This window comes from Schistocerca gregaria, chromosome X (genome assembly GCF_023897955.1).
Source record: "Schistocerca gregaria isolate iqSchGreg1 chromosome X, iqSchGreg1.2, whole genome shotgun sequence".
In the NCBI taxonomy this organism is placed as follows: Eukaryota; Metazoa; Arthropoda; class Insecta; order Orthoptera; family Acrididae; genus Schistocerca; species Schistocerca gregaria.
The window spans coordinates 600619698-600634208 of NC_064931.1; the positions used below are offsets into that span (position 1 = coordinate 600619698).

Below are 14511 nucleotides of genomic sequence, written 5' to 3' on the forward strand. Positions count from 1 at the left end.
ACGAAATCGCACCCGACCATGTCTTCTGGTGTAGGTAAAAGGGTGGAGGGGGGGGGGGGGAGCGCTGGTAGCAACGTAATAGGACGCTATACAGCCAAGATAAAAGTTGAAAAACATAATGAGAATATAAACAAACAATAAAAACAGGTGATAAAACATTGTAAAAAGACTGTAAAATGGCGGAAAGTTGTGGAATTTAAAATATAAAAACACGGCGTTGACGATGCGGATGAAGACACGCAGTATGTAGACAGGCACAATTAGAAAAAACTTGACGACAGTCTGATTTCTGTTCACACGAGATGAAAAACACAACTAGTGACAGTATGGTGGCTGTTCGCAACACTGATAATGGACACACAACACTGAACATTCACTTTAGATAGCACTACAGAGGCGACACGGCGGCAGATGGGGGCGGGGGAGAACCCGGACTGATGAGGGGGAAAAGGGGGGAGGTGAGGAAAATGGGGTGGAGCCGATAGAGGGAGAGGACATAGAGAAAAGGGGGACAGAGTGGACGCAGAAGGATTGGGGAAGGTAGTGTAGGGGAAAACAAAAGAACTTTGGGGAGAGAAGGCAGTCAGAGAGAGGGTAGGCAGGGAAAAAAACAGGATAGAAGGGGGAGAGGGAGTCCAGGAAAAGGACAGAGGGAGGGAGGGGGAGATGAGGATCAGAGTTGACAGGAGCGATAAATGGGGGGAGAGAGGGCATCATTTGGGAGGAGGAGGTGATGTAAGCCACCTTGGGAAAGGAGATGAGGTGGAGGCGGAGGGTTGGGGGGGACACAATGGTGAAGGCACAGCAGAGGGCAGGGATTGGAGAGGAGAGGAGCGACCAGAGGGGGGGATCAAGTCAGTGGGAGGTGTAGATGACGTGGATATGTTCGAGGAAAAGGAGCAGATGGGGGAAAAGAATCAGGAGGATCCTCATGGGTGACACGAGGTATTTATGGAAAGTGAGGGAGAGTGCATAGTGCTTGAGGATTCAGAGCCACTTATAGGATTTGGAGGGAGCAGATATCCTGGCGGGACTGGCATAATAGAAGATGGGACAGATTAAGGATTTGTAGCTGTGGAGGATGGTAGAGGGGTTCAACCCCCACACCTGGCCTGAGAGGAGTTTAAGGAGACGGAGGCGATTAAGGAGACGGAGGTGATTGTGGGCTTTGGATTGGATAGAGTGGAGATGAGGGATCCAGGTGAGGTGATGGTCAATGGTGAGTTCAAGGTAGGTGAAGGTGGGGGAGAGGCAGACAGGATGTGCGCAGATGGTAGGGGACCAATCCAGGAGCCAGAACGAGCAAGTGGTATGACCTATGATGATTGCCTGGGTCTTGGAAGGATTGATTTTAAGAAGCCACTGGTTACACAGTGCCGCTAAAAGGTCTAGGTGATTCTGGAGAATGCGTTGGAATCGTTGAAGGGTAGGAGTGGGGCAAGAAAGACGGTGTCATTGGCATACTGCAGGAGGTGGACTGGAGGGAGGGGTTGGGTCACATCTGCCATGTACAGGAGGTAGAGGAGAGGGGAGAGAACAGAGCCTGATGTGAAGTGGAACACTGTTTAGTATTATAAAGAGAATTATGTAGAAGACGTTAATTAAGCCCACTGCAGCTCATGGAGTGAGAGCTCTCAACCACCAGCTGCCTGCTTGGAGAGCCAGCAAACACGGTCCTGTCAGTAAGGCATCGCATTGTATCACGTAATACATACCCCCAGTATGCTGGGAACGTCATACTCCCCAATAGATGGAAGACTCAGGTTCCATTCACCTCTAGTCTCTGAACCATGTCGACAGGGTATGCTGAGGTCTAGCATCTGATACTGCTGAGATTTTTTTGTGTTTAAATGCCTCAAATACAAAGCATACATGCTCTTACTCTTGTAAATTTACCATGGTTTTGATGGCTACGATTTAGGCTGTAAATAAGTATAAGGCTGTTTGATTCTCAAATGCTGTCGACACATGCCTGATACATAAAAGTTCACATGTTTGATGGCTCTGTGATATCCCTCCAAAACCCAGGCGATAATAGTAGGCAAAACCACCCATTCCTTCCGCTTCCTTGATTTCTATCTCACCATCTATGGCCGTCCTATCGCCCTCACTCCCACCCTCAAGTACCTTGGCATCACCATCGACCGTCGCCTCTCCTGGACCCCCCATCTCCAGACAATCCAAGCCAAGGCACACTCCCGACTCCGTCTCCTCAAGCTCCTTTCGGGCCGTACGTGGGGTCTGGACCCCTCTACCATCCTCCACACCTATAAATCCCTCATCCGCCCTATCCTTTGCTACGCCCATCCGGCCTGGATCTCCGCTTCCCCTACCTTTTATAAATCCCTTCAAATCCTTGAACGCCATGCTCTCCGCCTCACCTATCGCATCTGTCTCCCCTCCCCCACGCAGATCCTGTACGATCTCATTCCTTTCCCCCACCTCCTCCTTTTCCTTGAAAGGACACGGATCCTGTACACTTCCCGCAAACTCGACCCTCCCCACCCGCTTGTCTCGCCCATCCTCTCCCACCCCTCCCGCTGCCGTGCCTGTATTCCCACGTCCCACTCGGTCTCCATCTCTCCACCCTCCTTACCCTCTCCCAACCGAGCGAGGTGGCGCAGTGGTTAGCACACTGGACTCGCATTCGGGAGGACGATGGTTCAATCCCGTCTCTGGCCATCCAGATTTAGGTTTTCCGTGATTTCCCTAAATCGTTTCAGGCAAATGCCAGGATGGTTCCTTTGAAAGGGCACGGCCGATTTCCTTCCCAATGCTTCCCTAACCCGAGCTTGCGCTCCGTCTCTAATGACCTCGTTGTCGACGGGACGTTAAACACTAACAACCACCACCAACAACCTCCTTACCCTCTCCCAAGGTGGCTTCCGCCAGCTCCCCCTCCCTGATGATGTCCTCCTCCCCTCCATCTACCCCTCCTATCAACTTTGATCCTCCCCACCCCCAGTTCCTGTGTCCTCTCCTCTTGGCACCCTCCTTCCCTTCTCTTCCCCCCCCCCCCGTCCCCTTCCTCCACCCCTCTTCCCCCAGGCTCCCCCCTGTTCTCCCTTCCCCCTATCTCCCTTGCCCATGGCATCGTTTCTCCCCTCTCCTTCTCCCTCCCCTCCCCCCCTCCTCCTCTCTTGGCAGGTCCCCGGACTCGTACACGGTTAGTGAACATTCTCGCGCCGGAGATCGACGCCCTGTGTTTCTGTGTGTGCCGTCGTTTTGTGCTTAAGTGGTTCAGTGTAATTCGTTTTGTGCACCTACGTTCACATGTGACAATTTTCGTCTATGTCTGTGTCGAAGTGTCTGAAGAACTTTTATCTTGGACTCTACGCCCGTGAACGGCTCCATGTATTTTAAAGAGTGTTTGTCTCCGTTTACATGTCCACCATTTTTTTTCTCACATTGTCATCATTTGTATCTGGTATGTTTCTCTGCGGCCGAAGAGTGGCGTAGTATGCTGCTGCTGGCCTGCCTGTAAACAGGTTTGAAAATAACAATAAAGAAAAAAAATGGCTCTGTGATGTTGGTTATGTTATTGTCAGCAAATAGCTACAATCCATTCCACCCAAAATTTATTTTTGTGGAGAATTATCCAAGCATAATATCCTAATGCTTCTCCCTCTTCTCTTCCTTTTTTTCCTCCTTTTCTGTCCTCCTCCTCCTCCTCCTCCTCCTCCTTCCCCCTCCCCATGCACAGGTGTCCACTGTCAGGAGGATAAATGTGCATCTCTTAATTTTCAATTTCCATCCAGAAAGTGTTTTTGTGGGTTATAGGTTACGGGTGCTTTCACTAGCTGTCCCAGCATTCCTCTCGTATTCCCTATTCAACAGACTTGGCTGGGGCAACTGTCTAGCGCTACTCAATGGTAAATATCCCAGCACATTCTCTGCTGAATAGACTTGGCTCGGGCAACTCTCTAGTGTTTTCAATACCAGCTTTCCTCTCTCATGCCCTCTGCTGTTACCCCATGCTTGGGTTAAAGAACAAATATTTTCATGTTTCCCATCATTTTAACTCGGGAGTCTCGTGGCTTACATGACATGGCGAGCCCAGCAACCCTGTCTTCCAATGTTGGCAGTGGTGTGCAGTGACATGGCTTTTAGCGGCTTTGGGTGGACTTTTTGACCATGAATTTTGTGACTGTGGAAGGGGGACTTGTCCCTGGCCTGATATTTGTTTGTTTATACGAAGATGAATTGTTGCTATCCTATTCCCTGCAGTTGTTTTAAACGTAGCTCACGTGGAGTTAAACTTAGGACAAGAACCAAACTTAATTAGGAGAAGCAATGATCACACACCTCTGAGTGAACAGTAACTAAGGGAAACAAACAAAAATGGCTCTGAGCACTATGGGACTTAACATCTGAGGTCATCAGTCTCCTAGAACTTAGAACTACTTAACCCTAACTAACCTAAGGACATCACACACATCCATGCCTGAGGCAGGATTCGAACCTGCGACCGTAGCGGTCGCGCGGTTCCAGATTGAAGTGCCTAGAACTGCTCAGCCACACCGGTCGGCTGAGGGAAACATGTCAAGTAGGTTTGCAGACAGGGTTGGACCTGTGAAAACATCTTTTATCCCAGAAGTTGTAATGCCAGTATCCCTGAACTTCGATTCTGATGTCATAGAACCTATACCAGTATCTCAAGTCTGTGCCAGTATCCCAGAATTCCACAGTGTTATATGTGGTACAACAGGTCTGAGCAGAATTGTGATGTCATACAACCAGGATCAGTATTCCAGATCGGCAAACGTGCATCGCCATCTTAAATTCTGACATCATAGCAAGACTGCATCAATATTCCAAGTCTTAGGTTATGATGTCATACTAACACTGCACGAGAATTCCAGTTCAGTCATCTTGTGTCAGCCATATTTTATTGCGGTCAGCAATCTTGCCTCCTCATCTTGTATTCTGACTGTGCCAATATTCCATGTCTCAGATTCGCTGTCCCAGTATTCCAAGTCAATGAGCATGTACCGCTTTGAATTTCCTGTCCATTTATACTTAGGACAACAACAGCCCTACTTCCACACTAGCACATTTTGGGTGTTTTCTGAAAATCAGAAATTTGTGTCAGTTCCTAAGGGACCAAACTGCTAAGGCCATTGGTCCCTAGACTTACACACTACTTAAACTAACTTAAACAACTTATGCTAAGAACAACACTCACACCCATGCTGGAGGAAGAATGACTCGAACCTCCAGCAGGAGATGTCGTGCAATCCATGATATGGCGCCTGAAATCTTGCAGCCACTTCACCCGTCTTCTGAAAATCCTGCCACTTTTGAATTCCCCAGCAAAATTCGAACTTCCCACCATTTTATACATAGGGCAATTGGCCTTCATTAGAGGGGGAGTGTTGGGATGGAGGGAGCTCGGGGTGAGGGACTCATGTGACTCATCAATAATGTCTTCAGTGACACACAGTGCACTCGTTTTCTCCTTACCCTACTACTGAGGTTGGTCATATGAGCTCACCTATGCCCTGTGAGAGAGCAGGTGACCATTCCTTCAGAAGGATCCAAGCAGGCACACAGGGACAGTGGCCTGCTAGTTATTAGAAGCTCTAACGTTAGGTGTTTCATGGAGCCCCTTAGAAAGATAGCGTTCAAGGCTGGAAAGAAAGCCAATGTGCACTCAGTATGTCTACCAACAGCCTCATCTGATACGTGGAAGCAGTCTTGCCTGTAGCTATCGAGTAAGTAGCGTGCAGCTGTCTGCAAATTGTGGTTCACGTCGCCAATAATGACGTTTGTTGCATGGGTTCTCAGGCCACACAGGTGGCTAGCTAAGATGATGAAGGCTGCTGGCCTCACATGCGTTGTGCAAGCAGAACTTGCAATTTTCAGCAATGTTCGCAGAACTGATCGACGTCTTTTGGTTTTGGGCTAAGTGACGGGTCTCAGACAAAGGGTTTGTAGGCTCTTCGACACAATTAGCTGCAGATTGCTAGACTTGCGTTATCGGATGGGGAACTGTAGGACTCCCCTTGATGGGTCAGGGGTGCAGTACACAAAGAAGGCAGCTACTCAGGTAGCAGAGTATGGGCAGAGTGCACATGGAGCTTTTTCAGGCTAGGCGGTAGTTCGAGGTACTCTGATGAATACTCTCCGGTTGGCGCACAGATATTGAAATCAGATCGCGTTCAGAGTAGACACTTCGACTGTCAAAATATTATCTCTAAATTCGAGAAGTATGCGTAACAATGTTCCTGGACTTATTGCTCTCCAGGAAAGTTCTCACGTTCAAATTATTCTTGGGACCGAGAGCTGGCTAAAACTAGAAGTAGAATGCTCTGAGATATTTCACGAATAATGGAAGTTTATCGGAAGGACAGATTAGATGCCATAAGAGATGGAGCCTCCTTTCCAGTTGACAAAAATATTGTTTGTCTCTATTCAGGTTCAAATTTAATGTGAGAGTGAAATTACCTGGTCGCGTATAACAGGTTCAGGTGAAACCATTTTAATTATTGGATCTTTTTACCGGCAGTTTTAGGGTCACTCAAAGAAAGTCTACGGTCAACAGCGCGTAAATATCTAGATCATACACCACTAGTTGGAGGTGACTCACTCAAAGAAAGTCTACGATCAATAGAACGTAAATACCTAGATTATACACCACTAGTTGGAGGCGACTTTCACCTATTGAGTCTAAGGCTTCTTCTATCCATTCACTCGTTGACCAGTTTGGTGTGGTAGTTGAAAATAGCAAAACGAAATCCGAAGTTTTAAACTTCGCGTTTAAGGAATTTTTCACCCAGGAGAATCGTACAAACATAGCCTCATTTGACCATCGCACAGAGTCCCGTCTGGACAACATAGTAATAAGCAACCCCAGCGTAGAGGAACAACTGAAAGAATTGAAAACAAATAAATCGTCAGGTCCGGAAAGAATCCCAGTTTGGTTTTACGAAGAGTGCCATGCGGTATTGGCCCCTTGCTTGGCATGCATTTATCGCGAATCTCTCGGCCAGTGCAAAGCCCCAGCAACTAGAAAAAGGCGCAGGTGAGTCCTGTATATAAGAAGTGTAAAAGTCAGACGCGCAAAATTACTGACCAACATCCTTAATGTCGGCTTGCTGCAAAATTCTATAACATATCTGAGTTCCATACATTTTCTAGAGACTGAGAAGATTATGTCCACGAATCAGTACGGTGTTAGAAAGCATCGTTTATGTAAAATTCAGGTTGTCCTTTTCTCACATAGTGTACAACAAGTCTAGAAGAGTGAAGGGCAACAGGTACATTCCGTATTTGTAAATTTCCGAAGCGCCTTTGAAACGATACCCCACTGCCGACTATTAAGGAAGGCACAAGCACGTGGTACAGGTTCCCAGGTATGTGAGTGTCTCCGAGATTTCGTAAGTAATAGAAACTAGTGTGTTGCCCTCAACGGAGAGTGTTCATCAGAGAAAATGGTTTTATCAGAGGTGCCCCAGCGAAGTGTGATACGACCCCTATTATTTTCTGTATACATAAATGATCTGGCGGATAGGGTGGGCAGCAGTCTGCGGTTGTTTGGTGATGATGCTGTGGTTCATAGGAAGGTGTCGAATACGGGTGACTGTAGGATGATTGGTGTGATGATTGGCAACTGGTTTTAAATATAGAAAAATGCGTTTGAGCAGGAAAAACAAACCTGTAATGTTCAGATACAGCATCAGTAGTGCCCTGATTAACACAGACAAGTCGTTTAAATATCTGGGCGTAGCGTTGCAAAGTTATATGTGTTGAAACAAGTATGTGAGAACTGTGGTAAGAAAGGTGAGTGGTCGACTTCGGTTTATTGGGAGAATTTTAGGAAGGAGTGGTTCACCTGTAAAGAAGACCACATATAGGACCCTTGTACGACCTATTCTTGAGTACTGCTCAAGTGTTTGGGATTAGTACCAGATCGGATTGAAGGAGGACATCGAAGAAATTCAGTGGCAGGCTGATAGGTTTGTTAGCGGTAGGTTTGAACAACATATAAGTGTGACACAGCTGTTTCGGGAATTGAAATGGAAATCCCCAGGAGGGAAGGAGACGTTCTTTTCGAGAAACGCTATAGAGAAAATTTAGAAAACCAGCATTTGAAGCTGACTGTAAAATGATCCTACTCCTGCCAACACATATTTCGCGTAAGGATGACGAAGATAAGATATGAGAAAGATATGAGCAATCGTTTTTCCATTACTTTGTCTGCGAGTGAAACAGGAAAGGAAACGATTAGAAGTGGTACATGGTACCCTCCGTCACGCAGCTTATGGTGGCTTGTAGAGTATGTATGTAGATGTAGATGTAGATGTAGCAAAAAGGCTCACGGGATAGACGAGAATTATTGAGATCTTTGGGAGAGCCAGTCATGACCAAACTATTTCACCTGGTGTGAAAGATACAGGGTGTCCCACTCGAAAGAGGTCCCACAAACAAACATTTTCTTAAATTATACTTAAAGGTTTTGCATAAAAATCAGGAACTAAAATAGAATGAACATGTCATACCTTGTTCATGGGGAAATAAAGGCGAATCACAAAAGGTGCTGGAAGTGACTGCCCTCGACTTGTAGTAAATCGAGTTTAACACGATACCTCGAATGTAGCTGCCAGAATCTCTGCTGTCACTGCCCGGATTTCATAGATGATGTTCTCTCGTAAATCTTCCAAGTTGTGTGGTTTGTTTGTGTATACCTTGCCTGTTAGTCAGGTGGTGTTAAATTAGGTGACCTTGGGGGCCACAGTCCTTTCGAAATCATTCTGCCACAGAAAAATTATTCGACCTTAGCCATGGTGACTTGAAATGTGTGGCATGTGGCGCCATCCTGTTGGTACCAGCTGAGGGCAAGTTCTTCATAGTCCAACTCGGTCACACATTCCCAAAACATTTCGATGCAAACTGCATTTGTCACAGTAGACGAGAAAAAATTGATCCGATGATGCGACACTGTGATATTGCACAGAACACACCAATCGTTTGTGAATGCAGGAAATACTCGACAAGTGCATGTGGATTTCATTGAACCACAAACGTGTATTCTGAAAGCTTACATAGCCGCAGAAGTAGAGCTACACGTTATCACTGAATCATTCATACTGCAATATTCCTGGCCCCTGAGCAATAAATTGCTGAAACCAACGGCAAAATGTGCTGCATTTGTCTTCGTCATTGAAATTCAGTTCCTGAACCACCTGTATGGATACATGCCGGCTTTCTTCGCAGCTCTGTTGCATGTACTTCGTGACATGCCACATTCCTGAGATAAACACGTTATCACTGAATCATTCATACTGCAATATTCCTGGCCCCTGAGCAATAAATTGCTGAAACCAACGGCAAAATGTGCTGCATTTGTCTTTGTCATTGAAATTCAGTTCCTGAACCACCTGTATCGATACATGCCGGCTTTCTTCGCAGCTCTGTTGCATGTACTTCGTGACATGCCACATTCCTGAGATAAACGTCGAACAGACTTTGTGGGAGAGGTCAACAATCGTTTCACGGCAGTCACTTTTTCTTCCGGTAATAGCTGCCATCCTCCGCCGTTTCACGGCTCTTCATCTTGTTCACTAACTTTTTTATGCAGCATTTAGGCGGTATACACTGGTCACCAAACCGTTCAACAGACATTCACTGTCTTAATGGAACCAGTAACCAACTATTGCTTCACAAGAAGCATGCGCTCTTCGATAGAATAGCGATACATTTTCACTAAACATTTAACACTGAACTCCAGCCACAGTGATGCGCGGAAACACACTGTTAACGTCAAACGATGCTGCAGAGTGCAGTGTTGCCACGTCAAACGTCGCAAATAACACTATGCAATTTCAGCGGAATTATTACACATGTTTGTGGGGCCTGTTTCGAGTTGGACACCCTGAACATGAGACAGGTGAAATACTTGCACACTTAAGAACAACATACTAATTCAAATTCCAGGGGAGCTGATGTTCACAAGTGTGACTCACTACTGCAAGGGCCATGTCTGAAAATAACAAAATTATCTACAGTTTACAACGTAGTTTAATTATCAAACATATTGCTGGACTACTTTACTGTCCTGCTTACAATGTTCTGTAAAATGTCAAAGAGCTATTCCCAACATTGTAGGTTATCAAGCAATATACGTTGCTGGACATTCAAATTCCAATTTCATGAAGGTGACATGCAACAGACATACATATGATTTTTCTACTGGAAATTTCACGAGTTTAGTAAGCCATGGTTGCAAAACAGTTACACAATTTATTTAGAGAAGATTGGAAAAAGTGGTAGAAGCTGACCTTGTTGGAACATCGGTTTGTGTTCTGGAGGAATGTGGGAACACGCGAGGCACTGCTAACCCTACGATGTGTCTTACAAGAAAGGTTAAAGAAAGGCAATCAACGTTCATAGCATTTATAGATTTACAGGACACTTTTGTCAATGTTACTGGCTACACTTTTTGAAATTCTGGTGGTAAAAATTGTAGAAGAATACCTAGGCATAGATGCAGTAATCAGGTTCAACTGGATGTTGGCTGCAGTAGCTATTCAAAGATGAAGATGCTTGCACAGGAAAGTCCAGTGTGTAGAGCTGCATCCAGCGGGTCTTCAGGCGGAAGACTTTAACGAACAACAAGCACTGATTGATCCTTGGGAAACTGGATGGTGGAAACATTCCTTGATTTACCTGTGTGAAGGGAAATTTGTCAAAAGTATCCAACAACTCATTTTGTGTTTTGCAATTTTATATTTTTTGCTTGTATAAAAAATTTCTATGTACAGATATGTATTTTACAATTGTAATAACACAGCTAAGATAGCAATGTACAGTAAAGTATAACTAACTATTATGCATAAAGTGGTATTTATGGAAATTCAATTAGAAAAATTATATGTGCGGCAAGCAGAGTGTGCTATGGCAATTTAAAGTTTGTTGCATGCCACTTTCACGAAGTTGAAATTTTAATGTCCAGCCGTGTATGTTTCTTGGTAACCTACGATACTGTGATGAAATCTCTGACGTCTTTTTTTCCCTAGTACACTGTAGGCAGGACAGAAAAAGTAGTCCAATAATATGTTTCATAACTAAACTACTTCATACATTGTAGATAGTTTCATTATCTTCGGACACGACCCTTAAATCAGCAAATTTGCAGATTCAATATACACCAGATAGTTGATTACCTTCTTGCTGGAATCACATGTTAGAAGTAAGTGCTGAAATTTGTAATGTTCAAATTACTTGAATTTCTCCTGTAAAATATTGACTAATCAAATAGAGTATCTGCTCTTCTTTTAGGACATTTGATTAAACACGTTAATGTCATTTATCTAATACATAAGTATTACAGCAGACATATTGCTACGTGTTATGTATATATATCTTAATGAATGACTCTTTTGTTCACAGATTATTATAGAAGGTACTTGGGGATCAAGTAGAGCAAATGGTTTTATAGGCTTTGATGACATCACATTATTTGATGGTGCTTGTTCAAGTAAGCAGTTCTTTTCGAATACCTTTTAAACACCAAATGTTTCAAAAGTTTCTTCTATAAATAGTCATTTAGAACAGTGCTATGCATTTCACATTGAGGTATTTCCATCTGAAAGTATGTTTTTACTTCCACTTTTTTCAGCAACCCCAGTACGTGCTACAGTTAGGAAAGGAGAATGCAGATTTGACAGAGATACATGTGATTGGATGAATGACACAACTGAACGTGGTACTACAACTTGGCGACTAGCTACTGTAGCTCGGCGACCAGCCAACTTACCAGACAAAACGTTTGGCGCACCAGGTATCCATAATGCACTGAATTAAATATAACGCCAGTTAAATATAAGTTATTTAGCAAAATTATGAAGAAAGTATACGGCATATCATAATCGACCCCAGAAAGCTCAAGATTTATCGCCGAGTGATAGTCTGAGATATTGGCTTTGAGAAATACTGGCAGTGTTTTGTATATGTGGTGTCGGTTGGCTAACGTTAATGACGTCATAAGAAAAGCAGCTTTGCCGTTAAGCATGAACCGGTCGGTACCTCTGCTACCTTTGCAAATTTAATCACCATTGTAGCGATAATTTTCAAAATAAATTTCATACCATAGTGTTTAAAGAGTTTTGCAAGTTTTCAACACGTGTGTCGCATGTAAATTGATCCACGAACATCTCGTTGCCACCAAAAAATCGCTGCTCCTAAAAGTTTCTGTGATGTATTTGATTTGAAAGGTCATGTTTTTCGGTGCATGAGAAAGACAACGCCTATGAAATAACTGATGCTCTCAATTGGTGGATGCAAACTAAATAAGAATATTCTAAAACATTGACAGTGACACAGGGTTACTGTGAAGACAGAGATTTTGAGGTTAGGCAGTACAGCTTTCGAAAAAATAGAACAGCCAAATTGAACGGGAAACTAATTCCAGGGTTATACAGCAGAACAATTAAAGGGGCATCCACAAAAGAGAAGTCTCACCTTCGAATATTTCTCAAAAATGTGGGACCCATACCAAATAAGACTAACAGGTGATAATAACATTACTTTAGAAGTGGTTTATGCAGTTTAGCGTGGAACCTGTACCATAACCCAACTTGTCAGTTATCGTGTTAACGAAACATTGTCAGACGGCCGGCCGGAGTGGCCGAGCGGTTCTAGGCGCTACAGTCTGGAACCGCGTGACCGCTACGGTCGCAGGTTCGAATCCTGCCTCGGGCATGGATATGTGTGATGTCTTTAGGTTAGTTAGGTTTAAGTAGTTCTAAGTTCTAGGGGACTGTTGACCTCAGAAGTTAAGTCCCATAGTGCTCAGAGCCATTTAAACCATTGTCAGACAAAAAAGAAGAGATAAACGAAAACAAAAACCATAGTAACAATGAAGTATTGAATCCCAAGCACTTACTGTTAGATTATCAGCCTAGTACCACATTTACTGACCTAGTTCCTGAACTACATAGCTTTACCAGTTAAAAATAGACCTAAATTCGTTTACTGGATGGGAACTTATTCTGTCTTCAAAAGTCGCGAGAATGGAGCTGGCTGGCTTTTAGTTACGAAGTAAGAAGATACAGCAATAGCTTCCAAAGTTCCACAGAAAGTGCCACTTGAATATATAACGGGATGCTACTTTACTTCACGTGCTAGACTCCTACCGCAGTGTAGGATCTCACTACCCTGACATCAAAGACACCAGTCGGCGTCGTCTGTAGTCCAGGCTCCACAACCAGTCTCTTCCCAAAGGTAAATGCTAGTTTGTTTTGAAGGAGCCTCTCCATTTCTGCATAACTGCTGCATCATACGTCCACTTGAAGCTGATCACTATAGTTGGCCCTTGGTTTCCCTCTACAATTTTTCTTGCCCGACCACCCTCTTTCCATCCCACAAATTTCACACCATTTACAGATCAACTCTTCTTGATGACCCAGGATATATCCTATCAAACTCTTCTTTGCTTTTAGTCAGGTTGTGCTATAAAGACCTTTCCTTCCTGACGTTTATTTGCCACCTCTTCGTTGATTATCCTGTCTACCCACCTAATATCCAGCATTCTTCTCTAAAACTACATTTCAAAAACTTCTATACTCTTCTTATCTTTAATGTTTTCCATCCATGTTGATGTAAGCAAATTTCTCTTTCTGAGAACAGCTTTTATTGCTATTGCGAGTCAGCATTTTACATCCCCTTTACTACTGGTATCGTCAGTTATTTTGCTGACCAAATAGCAGAACTCATAAACTACCTTTAGTGTCTAATATTCTAATCTAATTCCCTCGTCAATTTCCGATTTCATGCGTCTTCACTCCATCTTCTTGCGTTTACTGTTGTTAAGAATAAAACAAGTCGTTTACAAAGCTCAAACAGTGGTAATAAACCAAAATTAAATTAAAAATTGGATTCCTAGCAAAAAGAAAGGAAAAAGGAATTTTCAAAAGAGTAAAATCTTTTTTTGTTTCAGTTTCTTAAGCCTTTACTTTGCGACTGCATCACGCCAGTTCTTTGCCCACAATATGTCCGTGGATGCACCCTTTTGCTGTTCCAAATATTTGAGAGGAGTCTCCAACTCAGCCTTTGCTGCAGCGTGCCTGATTCTTCGTCTTCTTCCTTTTCTTCATCATCTGACTCCTCCTGCTCAACACAATACTGTTGCAAAGCAAGATCGATGATCTTATCGTCTTCACGTTCTTCATTGGTAATAGCGGCAACCTTCTCCTACCAATTCCTCTACAGAGGTATGCTGGATATCATTCCGAATGGTCTGCAAAACTGCGACTACAGCTTCAGAGTCTGACTCATTAGATTATGGAAGTTCTTGCTCATGGTTTAGGCTACGATAAACTTTATTCCACGATTTTTTAGTGCATTTCTTGAGTTCTACCCAAGCTTGCGCGACTGTATAAATTGAATCTCTTACCTTGAAGCCTTTCATTGCTTCAAAAAGATCACAACCCTCTTGTGTTCTCTGTAACACAGCGCTATCGTATTCCCTCCTCTAATGTCGTTTTAACTGCTCGGTAACACCGTTGCTCA

The 14511-nt window shown here is 43.9% G+C and overlaps 1 protein-coding gene across 2 annotated transcripts in view; it reads left to right on the forward strand.

Moving 5' to 3' along the window:
* LOC126299244 (MAM and LDL-receptor class A domain-containing protein 1-like) overlaps window positions 1–14511 on the forward strand; it is a 352356-nt gene that overhangs the window by 290593 nt on the left and 47252 nt on the right. For both annotated transcript variants that reach the window (XM_049991032.1, XM_049991033.1), the window contains exons 14-15: window positions 11392–11479; window positions 11621–11782. In XM_049991032.1, the coding sequence (XP_049846989.1) occupies window positions 11392–11479; window positions 11621–11782 (250 nt within the window). The remainder of the gene's footprint in view (window positions 1–11391; window positions 11480–11620; window positions 11783–14511) is intronic.